The sequence below is a fragment of the Anguilla rostrata genome, chromosome 3 (genome assembly GCF_018555375.3).
Source record: "Anguilla rostrata isolate EN2019 chromosome 3, ASM1855537v3, whole genome shotgun sequence".
Classification (NCBI taxonomy): domain Eukaryota; kingdom Metazoa; phylum Chordata; class Actinopteri; order Anguilliformes; family Anguillidae; genus Anguilla; species Anguilla rostrata.
Genome location: NC_057935.1, coordinates 48,573,703 through 48,592,559, shown reverse-complemented (window position 1 = coordinate 48,592,559; position 18,857 = coordinate 48,573,703). Strand labels below are relative to the sequence as shown.

Here is an 18,857-nt window from a genome sequence, read left to right as displayed (position 1 = left end):
CTTAAAATGTGAATGCCCTATGACTCCACTCTGTTCAACTGTACGTTCTACTTGACTCATATAGCCTATGGTATGAACACAAAACCATAGTGCAGCATATGGTGTAACAATAATAACTGACTGTCATACAACAAAGCCTGTGACAAATACAAGATCAAGTACATTCATTTGGATTTAATTTGAACTGCATTTAATGTTTCCAAACATGTATTTTTATTTTCAGCAATGAGAGATGAATTAAATGATCCTGCATTAACAGTATTTTACTGCATCGAGCTCTTTGCTGCTGGAAATATTTTTACACCTAATTAAGGCAGTAATTTATTCAAATTCAGAACAATTTATTTAATTTCCAAGGCTCATAAAATGATACTTTTTGTTTTAATTTGCTTACTACGGAAGGACTATGATCAGCATTTTTCTTTCGATTGTAGACACAAAGTAGATGATCACGCGTTAGACCCATCTAGAGACGGATGCTGACCCATTAAACCATCACTGAATTTGATGGAACACAGCAGCTGTAGTCAATCCCCAGTTTAATCCCCAATTTTTTTCCAGCCGTTTAACCAACAGCACAAAAGCCTTTGCATTTTTTCCCCTCTTTCCAACAAGCGCTAAAATAATAGCTTATGGCATCTGTGTGTCATAAATGATAACGCACAGCTAAAATAGTTGTGTGTCAGTCAAGAAAAAAAAATGGAGTCTTGCGGGCATGGCATGAGCAATATACATGGAAAATGAATTCAGGAGCAGAAGAAAAAACCCACGAGTATAACTCAGTAAAATGACAGCAGGCATTTCTGCGTTTCCATAGAGACATCACGCGAACGCCCCGATTTCAGCACGCGCACGTGACCCTCTGTGTGCCTCTGAACCGAACCATGACCTGAGCTAATGCGCGTAATAAACCCCTGAATCCTGTGTGCTGCAGGCTTCGCTGCTGAACAGCTTCGGCACCTCGCGCTATACAGGAAGACCTGAGAGCGAAGCAGCGTCTGAAGCACTGTTCCTGCGAGACGAGACCTGGTCTACTTTCGTAAAACAATTTGTCACTGCCAGTGGGAAAGTAATTCCGGGGCTTAATTAGCGAAGGAGAGCACAGGCTCATTCCTGAAGAACAAGCTTGGGATATTTAAGGTGGAGCGACCGTAATTTGAGATGCTATGCGGTGTGAAGGGGGAGAAGGGTATGACTGCTAGTTGAAATACTACTTTAAATGGACAGCTCGTGTTGGCTCATCCCAACAAGCTACTCCTGCCAAACGCTGTGTATGAAAAGCTAAACAGAACCGAAGAAGGAAAAGTGAAAACGGAACATGAGTGGTTTTGCGGCAGGCAGAAGTTCAAGGTGTTATTCACAGGCTTGGGTTCATGTTTGTACACTTTCAGATAAATCAGTGCCATGAAGCACAAGTATCAAGTACTCAAATAGACTTATAGACTAAAAGGACAGGCCATATACACAGTGAGCTCCATAATGTTTGGGACAAAGACTTTTTTTTTCTTCTTGATTTGTAATCCACAATCTTATACTTGTAATCAAACAATTCACATGTGGTTAACATGCAGATTCTCAGCTTTTATTAAAGGGTATTTTTTATACACACTGGTTTCACCCTGGTTTCAGAAATTACAGCACATTTCATGCATAGCCCCCTGTAATAGGTACCATAATGTTTGAAACACATTGCTTTACAAGTGTTTCTGGTTAGTCAGGTGGGATTTAATTACTTCCTTAGTGCAGGTATAAGAGAGCTAGTATCTAGTCTTAATCATAGGCTTTTGATTCCCTTTAATAAAAGTCAAGGAAGCCATTATGTCTGAGAAATAAGGAAAACTAGAAATACCGCCTCGCGGTTGTATGCCTCCGCCAACCAAGGCAAGAACATGTTTTGTGAGGTCACAGTGACCTTGACCTTTGACCACCAAAATCTAATCAGTTCATCCTTTTGTCCAAGTGGACGTTTGTGCCAAATTTGAAGAAATTCCCTCAAGGCGTTCCTGAGATATTGCGTTCACGAGAATCTGGACGGACGGACGGACAGAAGGACGGAAGGATGGACGGACAACCCGAAAACATAATGCCTCCGGCCACGCCTGTGCCGTGGTGGAGCCATAAAAAACTGTCAGAGACTCAGAGAGCTCAGAATTAACAAAGGCCAAGTAAGGCCAAGGAAGGCCTCTACAGTTGATAACCAAAGAATTATCTCCAAAATAAATAAAAACCTGTCCAACAAATCACTCTTCAGGAAGCAGGAGTGAATGTGCCTGTGACTACTATCCACAGAAGACTTCATGAACAGAACTATAGAGGCTAAACTGCAAGATGTAGACCACTAATTAGCTGCAAAAACAGGATGGTCAGGTTACACTTTGCAGAGAAAAACCTAAAATATCCAGCAGAGCTCTATAAAAAGGTCTTGTGGACAGATGAGACCAGGATTCTCTCATATCAGAGTAATGGCAAGACCAAGTGTGGAAGCCAAAACGTACTGCCCAAGATACAAAACATCTCGCGTAATCTGTGAAACATGGTGGTGGGGGTATTATGGCTTGGACATGTATGGCTAACACAGACACTGGATCACTTATCTTCATTGGCGATGCACCTGCTGATAGCAGCAGAATGAATTCTGAAGTATACAGAGGCATCTTCTCTGCTCAAATTCAAGGCACTTTACCCTACAGCAAGACAATGATCCCAAACATACTGCTAAAGCAGCAGAGGAGTTTCTCGAAGCTAAAAACTGAATCCAACTGAACATGCTGATATGGTAAACAGAAAAATGAATACAACTAGCCCACAAAACATGCAGGAGCTGAAGATGGCTGCAGTGCAGGCCTGGTAGAGCATCAACCCAGCACTTGGTGATATCTATGGGTCACAGACTCCAAGCAGTCAATGCATGCATAGGATATTTGATTTGACAGAGTACTAAACATGACTACTTTCATGTCTCAACCACTATGGTCCCCCGGAAATAGAGGGCCTATGTACAAAAAGAGCAGAAATTTCTACATGTCAAAACCAAAGTGAATAAAAGTACCTTTAATAAAACCCGAGCATCTGCATGTTAACCATGTCTTTGTACCAAACATTACGAAGCTCAATGTACACACACACACACACACACATCTCTATCTACATATGAATTATATATACATAACAAGACTTTAACACAGGACATGTTTGTAGTATCTTGGAAGATTGAATTTCTGTCAGGCACCAGATACAAAAATAGTTTCCACATGTTATAAAACTGGCAGGCCTGAAAAGCAGAACATTGCAAGTTAACCATTTCTGGACAATAATTGGCATTGACATCCTCAAGTCCATTAAAAATACATTCGACAGACATTAGCAGTGGAGCCTTTAATGGCGTTTTCTATTTAGCTTTCATTACTGGTGTCCTTGGAACACAATAGCAGCAGATGCATTTCAGTAATAATCTCGTTACAAGCAAAGCAAAAATGCACTTGAAAAAAGAAACGAGTAGTACCTTAAGATTCGGTGTGCCGTTTATCTTCGAGGATACTTGAAAATAACCAGTGCAACATGCAGAAAAGCGGTAAGACTCCCACTGGTCTTAACATCTGCCTTTATTTCAAGTCTTTGTTTTAATGCCGTTTAAAGTTTCGTTTTTTTTATGTTACCGATTGATGAGCTTGAAAGATAAAAAAACCGTGCGTGGCATTCCTTACCTTTAGTGAGTCGAAGCAGGCAATAACTCTTCCATTTTCCACCTGGCAGCTCTTCGGCGGGTGTGCAAATTTGCATTCCTCATCACTACGCGAACACGTTCCCCTCTGAAACTGCCGGCACACTTCCAGCGTCAGCCATTTTGTGTCCCGTATTGAAGCAATGTTTAAAGCCATATCAAAAACGGCGGGGGGAAAAAAAGAGAAGCCTTGGGGTTTCTTTTTTTTTTGGAAAAGATATCGACCGCGGCTCTGTCTTCGTTTAGGAGAAAAAAACTCTTGAACATGCGAGAAGCTAACGGGACAGAAAATTTGTTTCAAAACTTCTGGCTCAGGCTTTTTTTTGTTGGAGAAGGTCTGAAAAACGGAGAAGATGGCGGGTTGATACGCCTACGCGGCAGCAGCATGGGGAACAGACTAAGCTATCTGTCAGCGGCTGGTCACTCATCAATCACTCTGTCCCTGGTGCAGACCTCTGGCAGGGGGAAAGGGACATGCCAGGCCGTATGCTGGACAGACAGACCACCGGCGTCCCCGGCGCTCCCTAATCAATGCGTACACAAGGCAATGGCACTCCTTAATGGAATATTAAGACTGGGATATGCAGACTGCTCGCTGGTATTGATTAAGTCCTCTCGGAGCCAGTCAGCTCTTTGTGCTTTGTCAGCGCTTCCCTCCTCCCGCTGTAAATCTTTCCTCTTGAATTTAGGGAGTTTCGGGAGTCGAGCAGAAGTGAAATGGAGGGCCGAGTGTTGCGGTACTGAGGTATTATACTTTCTGTCGCAGCTCTGGTGAGGACAGTGTCTGACAGGAGAGCAGGCTTAGAGGGACATACATGTGTGGACCAGTGAGCAGCTTCAAGTAGGGACGTTGTCTGTCAAGGCACTTTCTGTCAAAGATCTGTCAAAAGAAGAGGGGGGAGGGCATTAGACTTTTCCACACAGTACTAAACCAGCCTCGCGCTTTAAAGAACACACAAAACCAAAAACAAACACACACACACACACACACAGACACACATCTATATGTATATATACAATTTGTTAACACTATTATGAACATTGTATATTTTATGTTAATAACTGAAGTTGACACCAAAATGCAAAAATTACACCGAAAAAATATTCACGCTTATTTATTCATTTTTTAAACAAGACAATTTTTCCAATGGCAGTTGAAAAAGATATGACATTTTTAAATCATTGTTAAAAAAGGTACATAAAAATGTCCACAATCTCCCAGTTCTACTTGCAGCTGGTACTGGAACTTTCCGCTGTGACATGTTAATGATCTGCGCTTCGAAGCGTTGCCTCGTGAAGAAATCCAACGACCGGAGCCAGAACCTGCTGCTGTGACAAAGCTGCGTTTTCATGCAGCTGTCCTGCCCCGCGCAACTGCTACAAATATATTTCAATCCACCACAGCAGACCTTTAGGAGTGAACAACCGTAAATAAACAAACACGCAACCCTTCCTTGCCGTTTTAGCGATGAATTTGAAAATTTAAATGTGAAGTAACCGTTTCTTTTAGGAGACTCGAGGAGTCGGCCCGTTTGTAGAGTAAGACAGGCTTGGCATGTTTACAGTGAGGCTGACATCAGAGCCGCTCGGTGAGCACAGATGCTGTGGGATCTAAAAAGGTTCCACGTTACCGGTATTTATAGCCTCGGGAAGCAATCGTGATAAAAACTCTGCACCCATTCAACGAGTTCCATGCTAATAATGGGCTTGTATCTGCTAAATATTTTCCAAAATACCTTTCATTTACATCCAGTTGAACATGAAAAGCATCATTTTTTTTCCCCCCATCAAGGAGTTATTAGCCTTAATGTCTTGTCTAAAGAACAGAACCCCCAGTAACAACCCTTCCCTCTGTGCAATGTTACCGTGAAGAAGCAAGCTGTAATTATTCTTTGGTGGCACCTGGCTGCACATCAGGTGCAGGCAAGGGGTTAAAGGCACCACTCCACAGTCCCTGTGGGGTTATTCTGTTGCGCTGTGTTCAGACGCTCCAGCACGCAGAATAGGTGGCAGCGGATGGCACTGCCCGGCACAATGACACGGCGTGATGCAGACAAGCGGGGTCAGCCTGCAGAGAGCAGCGGCGCGCGACCGGAGGAGCGTCCGTCTGACACGCTTATTACATTACATTACATTCATTTGGCAGACGCTTTCATACAAAGCGACGTACAAAAAAAAAAAAGTGCATTTCATGGTCGTAGACAACTGCTAACGCGGCGCTTCTCTGGGCCGCGGCTGAGCGGCCTCAGACGGGCTGAGGCGAGGAGTCAGGCGTGTGCCCCGCGCGATTATGACGCTAACCGGTCTCAGACCGCCTAAACCGGACGCCATGAGTTCAGATTAAACGTGAGATTTATACAAGGGAGAATGAATGAATTCATGAATGAGTGAGACAGAGAGAGAGAGAGTGAGAAAGAGAAAAAGACAGAGGGAAAGACAGAGAGATATAGAAAGAGAAAAAGATAGAGATATAGAGAAAGAGAGAGAGAATGAGAGAGAGAGAGACAGACAGACAGACCGAGAAACATGAGTTAACTCATTCGTTACTCAATGCTAGCCCGCACTTTCCGAGCGCTCGTGACAAATCTCCCGCCAATTCGGAGCCCTCCCGCGGAACATCTGGAAACATTTCCCTGCGTGAACTGGGAGCAGGAAGAGGCAGAGGGAGAGGAGGGAAGAGCTGACAGGGGGGCAGGGCCCGAGCGCCAGGCTGGCCTGTTTAAATCGCACAGCTGCTGCTAAAGACCCCCCCCCCCAGTTCGAACAGCGTGTTCCTCTACGAAAGACCCGCGCGCTGCCATAGAGACAGGCCGCCATCGACTGCACGTGGAGGGCGAGCAGATCGTTTCAGAAGTCTCGCCAAAATTAAATTCCTTATGTGGAGGCGTGGCAACGCAGGGACGCGTCCAGACTTGGGAGACGGGCGTACATTTACAGTCAATCAGATCTCCGGCGTCTGTAAATGTGACGGACGTAATGGGCAATCGCACTGAAGGCTTTCACGCGCCTCGTCGCGCGCGGCGCCGCCCGCCGGACGCCGGTTAGCCCGGCGACGCGCTGTCACTCTCCCGTCTCGTTTCCAAGGGCCCCGTTCTCTAAATCAGAAATAATGCATAGCAACAGCGGAGCTAAAAACAGATACTCTGCCGTGGCCATTTCACCATGAACCAATCTCATTTGTTTTGTTAAAATGACACTTCAGATGATGACTTCATACCTCCACCACCCCCACAGTAAAAAAAAAAAAAAAAAAGGAGCTTTAATTGCTCTTGACAGCAGATGGAGGGTAGCAGGTTTAATGTTCAGTGAATCAAAGAGAAAATTTTTTTTTTTTAAGTCAGGATTGAGCAAGTATTCATTATGTACATTTTACAAAGCTGTGAACTTTTCTAGCATTTTGTACGTTGGATCATCCTTGAGTTCATACAACACTGGTTGAAAGAGGTATTTCCATAATGCTTGGTAAATAAAACAAAATAATGCTACACTACCACCCTTTCCGTACCCCATCTATTCAGTGAAAAAAGAACGCTGGGCACAGATAGACCCATGCTCTTAACCAGACGTAAAATTATTTTGCAGCCAGTTCCTCGAAGGCCAGTTCCTGCAGCAGCCGAAAAGGATCAAATATCTGTTGAGAAACTATGAAATGAATAAGGTTACCAGGGGAAACAAATCTGCATGGTTATCTGATGAATTAGCATAGCATTTTGGTGCTGCATAGTTAGTTCTCTTTTGGTGGTAAAAAAAAAAAGAACGGAACAACATGCATATTGTCTGTGCGGGGTCTTTGCCTTGCTCTAGAATGCAAATATGGACCAACACATATAAAGACTCGTCTATGCTTCTCTACACGTGGAAATGACTTCTTCAGCTGTGAGCAGCCATGCAAATAGCCTGTAACAGGCAGAGGAAACTGTTACCAAGATAGGAATTCAACAGGTTTCTAAATATGAAATAAGGGTATAATATTGCTGGTACAAGAGCACTTGATGGCGATTCACGTTAAATCTCGGTCAACACAACACGTTGTGTCATCTCCTTCAAATCCAAGCCCACACTGTTCCTGACCCTTACTCTTCTTGCCATCTTAAAACCAAATGAAACAAAAGCCGCGGAACACAAAGTGAGTATCACACCTCGCAGAAATGGTGCAATATAACCATGCGTACATTTCACTGACTGTGCTGAATGAAGAGTCCTCTGATATGAAATACCAAAGCTCCAGGCTGCCCAGGAACATGCCGTGTGTCTTTCCTGCCAGCCAGGTGCAACGTGGTTGCAACAGAAGCACGTTTTTTTTCCCCCCGTTGGCACAACGGTGAGGATTAAGAGCTGCGCTTAACAGACCAATTAGAAAGGAGAGGGAATGTAATGAGCACCCGAAGGGCCCGGGGCCCGTGCTGAGTCACCGCGCGGCGGAGGACGCAGGCCCGGGCGCGCACGGACAGGAGAGCGCGCGCGTGGAACCGGGGGCCGAGGGGGACGCACACCCCGCTACGCGCGGGACGCCACCCGCGACTCCCGGACGGACCCAGGACCCCTCCGACACGGGCGCGGGCAGAAAGCGAAGCGGCGTTTCCAAACGTCGCCGCCGACATCCAGGGCCCCGCCCCCCCGGCTTCCGCTCTCTCCACCGCATTCGCCGGAGGGAGTCGCCCGGTGCCCCGGATGGCGGGAGGAAGGCGTGCCGTCGCTGAGGAATTTCAGACGCGAGGGAGAGCTCCGCCCCCGCAGGAGGGGGGGAAGCGCGTGAAAGACCTCCGGCCATTAGTCTCCTGGTAGAGGAAGGGCCCTGATCTACATTAATGTCTCAATTATCATGCATTATTCTCCTTATTTCTTTTTGCCTCCGAGTGCATACTCTCTCAGGCAGGATTTAATTTCCCGTTTTCCCCAAGGAGAGATAACTTTGAGAGAATCAGAACCAGAACCAGGTGTGGCCCACGTCAAGTGTGACCTTTCCCAATTAATGTGGCGTTATTTTTAGAATCTATAAAAATGTAAGCGGAAAACAGGGAAGGTTAATGGGTTTATTTCATTCGCTCTGGTTAATTAAACTGGTAAGCCTTTTCAATGAAGCGCAACACAAAGTGTTCAGTAATACTTGTTTAGTTAGGGGTGTGAGCCAAGCAATGGCAAACAGGTCCTATGCAAATAAAATGAAACATAATAAGCGCCACACAGAATATGATCATTTGTAAAATATCTCAGTTGTTTACGCATCGCGAGTTGACGCCAACACATATGAACATTTGTTTCTGCAAATGCTTCAATTACAATTTGGCCTAATTTAACTCCATGTGTACCTCTACGTCTGATGTTAAGTCTAGTTATACGGATATTCCATGACCAGTTCAAAACATCCATCCGTAAAACCTAATTCATTTCAGTTAGGTTACGAACAGCGATGTCAATATAATGACAATAATATAATTGCGCCCAATTAGAAGTTACTCAGCTGACTCCCAGTGAATCAATTCGGGGATCTTACAGACAATGGACAAACAACTAAATGTCACATAACCAGAGAAAAAGAAGCAGAGCAGCACCATTGCTGTATGCCAGGAACCGGATGCATGGCACGGTAATGAAAGCAGGAAATTACCCGGCGATGTTACATCCCTCCCTCACGAAGTCTGAACGCCCCTGGAGGACGAGCGTGATGAGAGGAGACAGATGGCCCTGCGCACAGGTAGGAAGGAGGCAGTGACACCCTCGTCGCGACCCGCGGAGATCAGCTCCACGTCCTGCCCTCTCCCGATGGCGGCTCGGCTGGACGAAGTGCCCGGCCATCGATACCCCCCCCCCCCCCCCCGGGCCTCTGCTGATTGGTGGGTGACGTATCTGACTGACTAATGCTGCTGACCTTGAGTCAGCCCGGTCCCCAGGTTTATGAAATTTTCATTTCGCTCGCTGCGTCGACCGCGGCGTGCTTGTCGCCGGGCAGCCTATCGGGCGGATCGGACGGATGTGAGCGGAGAGCCAAGGGGGGGGGGATGGGGTAGCACCGGAGATGTCAGCGAGCAAATATGTTTGAAAGGAGCGCGTTTGCGCAAATCCTCCGTGTGGGGGGGGGGGGGTGGTTTCCGAAAGGGGAAGCGCGAAGCCGACGTGACGACGGTGGGCGCTCGTTTCCGCGGAGACCTCCGGTGAAGCCGGGGAGACCCTCCGGCCGGCGGGGAGCCAGGAAGGGCTTGCTGCTGGGCTGAGCCGATTACAGCAGCCGGTTATAGATTTTGTAACCGTCACCTTATCCAACAGAGGGAATAGAGGGGGTTCGAAACGGTCAAAGTAGTTTCGCCTCTGAATACAGAGTTCACCAAATCAGAACAGTTTTTCATGTTTCCCTTTTATGAAAGTATCCTGATCTGACAGGAATATGCTTTCGCTATGATATGATAACCGGCTCAGATGACTTGCATAGACATTACAAATGCGGAAGCCTGGGATTTACTGAAAGTGCTATATACGTTATAACACAGTACAGAGGAGGCAGCACTGCATATTGAATTTATCAGCGCCATTCCACAATAACCATCTTCACATTTACACGAACTACAGGAACTGACATTTTCCACAAAATTCTCCACTGGAAAAACGATCAATTCCTTCATAAATATTTTTTCGTTCCTAACCGATAGATATTTCAGGCCTGTTCATGAGAGGAATAAATTATGTGCACATGACTCACCCTCTCTCTAGACTGTACTGAAAACAGCCGCACAACCAATAAGGTCATGGTAAAGTTCCATTAGTGAAATGCAAATAATGTAACCTTTTCCACCATGTATAAGCCCTTTATGCGATACCAAGAATCCATTAAACACTTGACAGCTTTATGTACGCAGAAAAACGCAGAAACATTCTGCAGTCCAACAAGAAAAAACATTGTGGAAATATGACCTCATCAGAAGCTGTATTACATTTACTTCTAAAGGTCTTGATGTCTTCTATACCACGGAAACAATGTAGGCTATATTTTTACAAATTCTCTGCGATGTAAAACCAATTTTTGAACAGTTCTATCTGAAGCTTCAAAAATGTTGTTTTAGATCAACTTGTATGTTTCAGGACAGTGAACTTTATGCATGCACTAATACACATTAGACAATACAATCTCAAGATTTCAGCTGTTTTTTTTGTTATCGGCATTAGGAGGAATGACGGTCATTGAGATGACTGCAGAGCGGCTACTAGAACAAGCAGGTTACATACCACAGCCCTGCGTGGCCACATTTCACCGAGTCAGCAGAAGATTGTGCTCCATACTGTAATAGCCTTAACTAGGAACTGAACTGCAGTGACCTGAATTATCTTGATGTTGCTAATGCTGCATCTCTCAACAAGATCATCCACTGCTTATCTTGAGAATAGTTCCACCCGCCAGGAATGCCAAACAAATGCTCCGCCTCTGTTCAGCATTGCATTACGCTTGTAATTTCCCCACAGTCTTTAGAATTTGGGACCCATGTGTAACGTAGCTGCAAGATGCAGCACAAGCAACGCACTGTTGGACGGCAAGACTTGGCTGTTGACTGAGATCTGGCGACTTTGCAGTGCAGAAAATACTGCATCCCCGACACACTCAGTTTTTCCATTAAGGTCTTCGTTGTTCTCCGCAGCGAATGGACTGGCCCAACTTATAAATCAAAACCCACCCATTCTCAGGCCAAATCTATGAAAAATACGTTAGCTACGGAAAAGAAAAATAAAGAAGAAAAAAAAAACTTTCTATCTGAAAATTCACATATTTAGGCAAAAGCGAAACATATGTCACAGAATTTGATTTATTTTAGTTCATTTTTAGCCACAGGAAATTTCATCTGCAAAGTCATGGCAAGGCATCAGCATGTCGGCAGAATGATTCAGCTTTTTTTTTTTTTAAGAGGACGAAAAGCAATGAACCTCATTAGGAACAACGGAAATATGAGCAACCACAAAACTAGCCAATAAAAACAAGGCTGATGAGCTACCTTTTCATGCCCGACTCAATGCGGTCCTGAATCGACTCGGGGAGTTAACTGCCATCTGCAAGGCCTTAATAACGAGGCATTAAAATTAGGCCTCGCTGGGCTGTTTTAAACAGGAAGGGCTGAGACAGTTTTCCCATTTCAAATCCACCCTTTTCCTCTCTACTCGTTTGTTAACCGTATGACACAAATCCGGTATTTTCCTGACATTATTTTCCAAATGAAAATGAATGCCCTGCTCCTTTGTGTGCTATGGACAGATACACAGAAACATATAAACACTTTACCAAGTACTTCAGAAGCATTATGAAAAACCTGGGCCCTCGTTAAAACTGAATAAAATCTGCCCATTACAGAACCTGCCATTAACTCTGCATATCCTGTGCGAGAAAGAAAAAAAATACATTCTTTAAAAACCATTAACTACCTGAACATAAATGCACTCCAATTCCACCGAACACTGTCCGTGTGAAAGGTGGATCGGTCTAACGGAAGTCTCTCAGAGGCTTGAGCCTTCGCACAAATACGCATCTTAGGCTCAAAACAGATTTAGATATAACAGACACGTTCCCCTTGGAAAAGCGTGAGGAAACATGAGAGAGAGAGAGAGAGACAGAGAAAGGCCTTCGCCCGCTTGCGCTACTTTCACACAACGCCTCGAAAGAGCGGCTCCAGTGCGAACGGATACGAGAGTATCTGCGGCAGTTGCGTGCTGAAAGAGCAGTTTCTAGGTTTACACTACCGGCAAACCACCCCCCCCCCTCCCCCAGCTCCCCACCTCATGGTATGCACCACAATGCAGCAAACTCCTTGTTAAACAAGTGGTACAAAGAACAGGGAAACAACCCTCCCACCTCATTTGCCGGAGTCCTCGAGCTCTTAGCAGCCTGTCTCTGCTGCCGCACAGAAAGCATCTGCTGTAGCGGGCTCGCTCCTCCCGGTTAGGTGCTATCCGGAGATAATGACCGTGCGAATTGCTGTCATTCCCTGCTCCGCGCTGCGTGCCGAGGGCCCATGACTAGACAGGGATTTCTCTTTCAGCGAAGAGTGTCTGCTGAACTCTGAGGCTGAAACATTTCCAGTCAACCCCCCACCAACCCTTTCCTCCTCGCCCTCCCCCTGCTCGGCCCGCCCCGGTGGGCTGGGGCCAATAGCGGCTCGAGCTCGAGATCTGCTGCTTCGCGATAGGTTGCAGCGAAGTGGCTGACGGGCTGACTTCACAGCCTCCAGTGACAGCCCAGTGAAGGCCAATCTTAAAGGCATTTCCCCATTTTCATGCCCATCTCAATAGTAACAGTTTTTACTTACCTGTTTTACCTAAACATACCCAACCTACACAAAAAGCAGCTACTCTGCACTGAACCAACAGTACAAACCAGCTTCTATGAGACATTGGAAGAAATACTGGTCTTTTGGCTTTCCCAACAAATATAAAATCATGAACTGATTTTGTCTTTAACAGAAACAAGACAGACTCCTAAGTATATATACATACATGTATATTACTGAACTATTTATGAAGACACAAATTTCTAAACAGGGAAAAAAGATATTCTGCTGCATCACTATCCGAATGTTTAACAGAATGACAATACTGCAGTTGAAATAGTCTTTCACTTCGTCAAAAGCAAAAATAAACATTAGCCTACCGTTCGTGTGTGTGTGACATTCTATGAGAGTATCCACCATAAAATAGGCAAGCAGCTAATAGCCTAACACTGCAACAATAATTTAAACAGTAAGAGTAATGGGTATGGCTCATGTGAAATAACCACCGTGTGCAATGCTCATACACCCTCAAAGAGCAACCCCTTTCACAACCTTTCAGTCATTATTTTACAGCCTGCACTTGACTCTGTTGACCAACAATATAATCAGCAGCAGGACTAGCTTCCTGTTTCTAACGGCAGGAAACATTCTGACATCAAGCGAGGGACACTGCAGCTGTATAGAACTGATGAGTCAGAGGCAGATTCATGACTTTTCCATGCAAAGCAACAGAACAGTTGTTCTGTCAGGCCGCCATTTTCACAAACCAGCCCAATTAACCAGCAGCAGTCAGGTGACTGACAGCTGGAAGCTAGCCAGAGCTCATTTAATGCGGCCATCCACCATTATCTTGACAGAAAATGCATCTGAACCCACTAGTCTCCAGTAACCATTACGCACTCAAGGTCATTGTTTGATTTTTGTCAATTCAGTTTTTAATGGTCATTTTGAGTATTTGTAATGCTCAAGTGCAGAAAAGCACATTTTAAAACTCAAAAAGTTCAAAATTGAACTGCTATAATACTACCATGTCAACACACTGTAAGGAATGGAATATCAAAGATTTCATATTGAAAATGTGAATTTCAAATCAATCTTTCAAAGCATCATCCGTCCTGAAAACTTTGACAGAACTTTTCTCATAATTATAAGGCTCCAGCCAAAAAAGGCCATAAAACCGGTTAGCTTAAAGGAATGGCTCACGGCAAGTTCCCCGAAAAGCCTTGCCAAATTCTTAACATGCAAAAGCCCAATAAAAGCATGGAGCCTCAAAACACAAATGCTAAATGCAGTAAAAAATACCCTTAAAGGGAACCTGGACTGAAAAAGGAACAGGAGTTTTAAAATGGGAGGCTACACATCAACCAGAAAAATGGGTAACAACAATATCAAAAAAAGCAAAACCTTAAAAAGAAAAATATTCCAATTACAACGCAACAACCTACAATAATTAAAATAGCTATTAAACATGATAACACTATTAGATAACACTAAGATTGTTTCGGCTAGCCTATATTTTGTACAATGGTTAAATATAACACGATGAGCCAATTTAGTTAGCTACTATTAGCTAGGCTTGCTAGCTGCCTTTACATTTTTATTCCACTGACAAGGCAGCGTAATTTTGCGAACAGCTTTGCAGCTAGAAAACCGTTTACGCAAGTGTACTTTTGGGACATCTAAGCCTCAGCATGGTGGTTTATAGACGCCAGTTAAGAAACAGTCCCTGGATGGCAAACAGAAATCAACCTGTGAACATGGATGGCTATATAGCCAAATCTTAGCTTGATGTTATATAGCCTTAATACTTGTCTTAATGTCTTAATAGTTCCCTGCTGATCCAACAATAGATGTACAAAGGAGGACCGAGGCTGCTTCTTCCATGCCATTTACTTATGTGGCATTAAATACCTCTGGGCTTAGGGATATTTACAGATTTCAGGAATAGCAACTTTTCCCACTGTAATTTCGTGACACAACCCCAAACTAGGACCTAACTGACATGCAAATTCCCCACAATCAAAGTGTCATTTCATCATAATTTCTATGGCTTCACTAACAGGTAATATTTTACCCAAAGCCCACACCTAGGCAGCCATTACATTCAATTTAATTTCAGTTGCATAAATAATATATCTTGTTAAGTTCTAAATATTAAACAGACTGTTAATCCTACATAATCACTGCCATATATTGCATATACAAAAATATAAGTTGAGCTGAGCACACAGACCATTGCTCACGCTGCAGCACCTTATGTCTGCAGTTTAAAATAGAGCACTAATGGGTATCAACTGCACTAATTAGAGGTGCTAGTGAACGCTTTGAAGAATAAATCATATCAAACAGAAAAGATCATTTCACTGCCAATCTTACTATCAGGGTTTGTTACAATCACCCGAATTCTGACCATTTTTTAAAATCAGCTGAAATATTGACATAAATATACAAATATCTGAAATTTTACTGACTGAAAATGTGAAAACACATTGTTCTTCCCCTTTAACTGTCATTTGAATATGAATATCACTGACTTTGCAAAGAAAATGTGTACGTTGTAGAATGCAGGCTACATCAACCTGCTCTGCTCGTTAAGAGGTTAAGACCATTCATGCAATTTTAGCAGTTAACACTACATTGCTAATCTACAGAAGTATGTGCATGAATATAATTAATATATTTGAATTATCATATTCATGTACATACATCTGTAGATTAGCAATGCAGTGTTATCTGCTAAAATAAGAAAAAATAATAAAATTATATATTAAACAGATTTCAAATATAAAGTCGTCCACCTTTGTAGCACAAATGATAGTGGGGGCGGGGTGAAGGTAGATGACACAAAATCCCTTTTTTATCATTATTATTATGGAAAGGGTCCTCAATCAAGCACACAGAATGCTACTCCACTGTAACATAATGCCTTTAAAAAATGACATGGAAACAAGTAAAATCAATGACCGGCTACAGCCTTCCTGTTGTAATGAAATTTGGATTCAAAGAGTTATGTTTCCATTTGAAATCCTTCCTGTGACCCTTGGATCTTATATTACACTAAAATATGAATTACACAATCCCACGCTGAATGGGATTAAGACTTTCTAATATCAACCTAGGACAAAGGTCCTGGATAAAACTCCAAGGACAGGACCCAAGTGCCACCTCATCTACACCTTGTAGTGGTCTGTACTTAATGCTTCAATATGGTTTTAAAGACTATCACTGAGGACAGCATAGATCTAGATTCATGGTGCTCTGATAAAATTATGATTCTTTAGTGTGTTGTATTTAAACAATCAAGAACATGTTTGTGCAAATGGATCAAGACAAATACTGGTAGTGCATTTGAGAGCAATAAGCAACAGGTAGCCATGTCCCCTGAAAACCAGCTAACGTTAATGGAATTAGAAGTCTAATTAGGTCACACATGCATTAAAGATTATTGAGATTTCCGAGATCATCTTAGTAGCTGCCCTCTTCCATATTCATTATTAATATCAGCATTTCCTATGCGATGCAAGGAAGTCAACCGACGACCAGTCACTACGTGACAACAGAAAAATGCCGCAAATACCACGCAACGTGCCATAGTCAAATTTCCCGTTGACGAGTCTAGTGTAACGTTAATTCATAACTTACATTATGGTATAGACTACCGCTAGTATGAGATGGCTAACTAACCTAACGTTAGATGAGTCTATGCTCTTCAGAGAAAGCACTTGGCTAGCTATCGTGTCTTTACTGTAACCGCCTACAAGTTTTTTCCCATTATTTTGCTGTGGTACCAGCTAGCTACGAACGAGTAACATTCTACGGACCGTTTACAAATCTCAACCGCTGTCAAATAACCTGCAGGTCGTGCTAAAATACATGTGCCGTCCACGGCGTGAACAGCTCCCAACTCGTAACGTTAAACTAGATCAACAGCCACTGTCACGTTAACTTAGCCCTTCCTGCACGGTAGCTACTGTATGAGCTGCCTCGCTACTTTTTCCTGGGAGCGGTCAAGTAGCGTGCTAGCTATATAACTTTGCTAATATTTGCTAGCATATAAAACTGGCATATTTCCAAGAGCGCTTAAATGTCCTTCAATGTGGAATTAGCTCACTAAGTTAGCTATCTAGCTATCAGTTTGATAGCCAACTAATTTGACTACAACCTGCGGAAGGCGAAAAAACTTAGCTAGCGTACGATGTTAGTCCTTAAAATAATCCGCGGGCTAACAACTCGTTCGTCAATTAGCTTGCTGGCTACTATTAACTTTTTTCCCCCCTCAAATCTGGGTTTGCTAACAACCGTGTATTTTCAGCATATGCGATGTAAAACAGCTAGCGTTAGCAGTTAGCTGTCTTGTAACATTAATGCTGACGACGGCTAGCTAGTTAGCCTGCGTGCTAATAGAGATGATTATCGCGTAACAGGTTATAAGTGTTGCCGTGCTCCATGTAAATAAGACAATACATTTATTAAACTTCATTGGTGGGCACAATTATCCACTGTATACCTATAACAGCATACAAGTAACTAGATAGCTAGCTAGCTAACGTTATAATGCAGAGTCCTTACCTCATCACCGTGACCTGCTCCTAGCCTCGCGCTGCCAGATGCCAACAAACGGCCCACGGAACTAAAAAGAAGGCTTTAAGTGAACATGTGAAAATGAAGGAGTATCTTATTAAGGCTCACTGTTAGGTGATCTAATTAAAAAATAAACATTCTTGTCGGGGATAATACAAAAAACACCAATGGAAAACAAAAGGCGGCTTTCTCTCTTTCCTCTTAGTTTGCGCTAGACATGCAACAAGCCTTTCTGACAGCTCGCAGTAAAAGTAGACTTGCTGGAAGGGGTTAGCTACAGGAGATTGCAAGCTAGCTACACATATTAATGTATATGGTTTGCACTTCTTGTATTTGCAGTTATTCTATGCTCTCTATTAAAACTACTGAATACTTCTTTTAATACATTTTACGATACAGCTAAGTAAAACTCTACCTTTAATAAACAGATTCACACCTCCCCATTACAATCATATATTGGTATGTTCCAAATGAATGTCAGGAGCCCTGGGAAGGGCAAGGGTCTGCTTGTTACCAAGGAAACACCAGCGAGACTCCTTTACAGTTGTTTCTGCCTCCCACAGCCGATCCAGAATCAGCTTTCCAATGTTAAACTAATTTTTTAAAAAATAAATAAAATGCTGACACGAATCCAAGGCTCTTGGGCAGCAAACATCAGAGCCCATAACTGAATAAAATTCACTGTTCACTGATTGAAATTTCCCTCTTCATCAAGAGACCTCACCTGGAGGTTTCTCAGTTGGTAAGTAGAGCAATTTAAATGAAGAAATATATGCAATGTATGCATTATTATTATTATTATTATTATACAATTTAAGTATGCTTTTTCATTTCGGGAATGGATTTGTTACAAACTTTACAAGGAGATCAAAAATACGATGCATTAGGCCTACAACAGATAGAAAACAGAACGATTGCATTATTGCCTTCACCTTCCAGCAGCCATACCATAAGGTACCCTTCTCCTGCCAACTGGCTGAAGCTAAGCAGGCTTATTTGGTACTTTGATGGGAGAGTACAATAAATGCATACCAAAGGTCACTGGAGCAAATACAAAAACAGATCAGATAAAGTGCAATTCTCATAAAGCAACAGCTATCCATAGCCATGCACTTTGAGTAAATGATGTGCACACTGTTCACACAGTAAAGCTCTGGCTAAGTCAGTATGCTATGGCTAAGTCTTAAGCTAGAAGTGAGGCATGATTACAAGAGTTATGATAAAAGAACTACAACATCAAGATGAAGATACAAGTGCAACATGAAAGTGCTAGAAGATCAAGATACGAGATACAAGTGTTACATGAAAGTGCT

At 43.2% G+C, this 18,857-nt stretch overlaps 1 protein-coding gene across 16 annotated transcripts in view; it reads right to left on the bottom strand.

The window, feature by feature from the left end:
• Positions 1-17,808, bottom strand: part of mbnl2 (muscleblind-like splicing regulator 2) — a 72,186-nt gene extending 54,378 nt beyond the window's left edge. For 5 of the 16 annotated variants that reach the window (XM_064327953.1, XM_064327949.1, XM_064327954.1 and 2 more), the window contains exons 1-2: positions 17,533-17,806; positions 3,705-4,601 (exon numbers count right to left, since the gene is read on the bottom strand). In XM_064327953.1, the coding sequence (XP_064184023.1) occupies positions 3,705-3,878 (174 nt within the window). In that variant the 5' untranslated portion in view covers positions 3,879-4,601; positions 17,533-17,806. Of the gene's footprint in view, positions 1-3,704; positions 4,602-12,548; positions 12,769-17,532 lie in introns of those variants that run through there. The other 11 variants (XM_064327943.1, XM_064327947.1, XM_064327951.1 and 8 more) reach the window with 4 other exon arrangements.
• Positions 17,809-18,857: the final 1,049 nt, after the last annotated feature.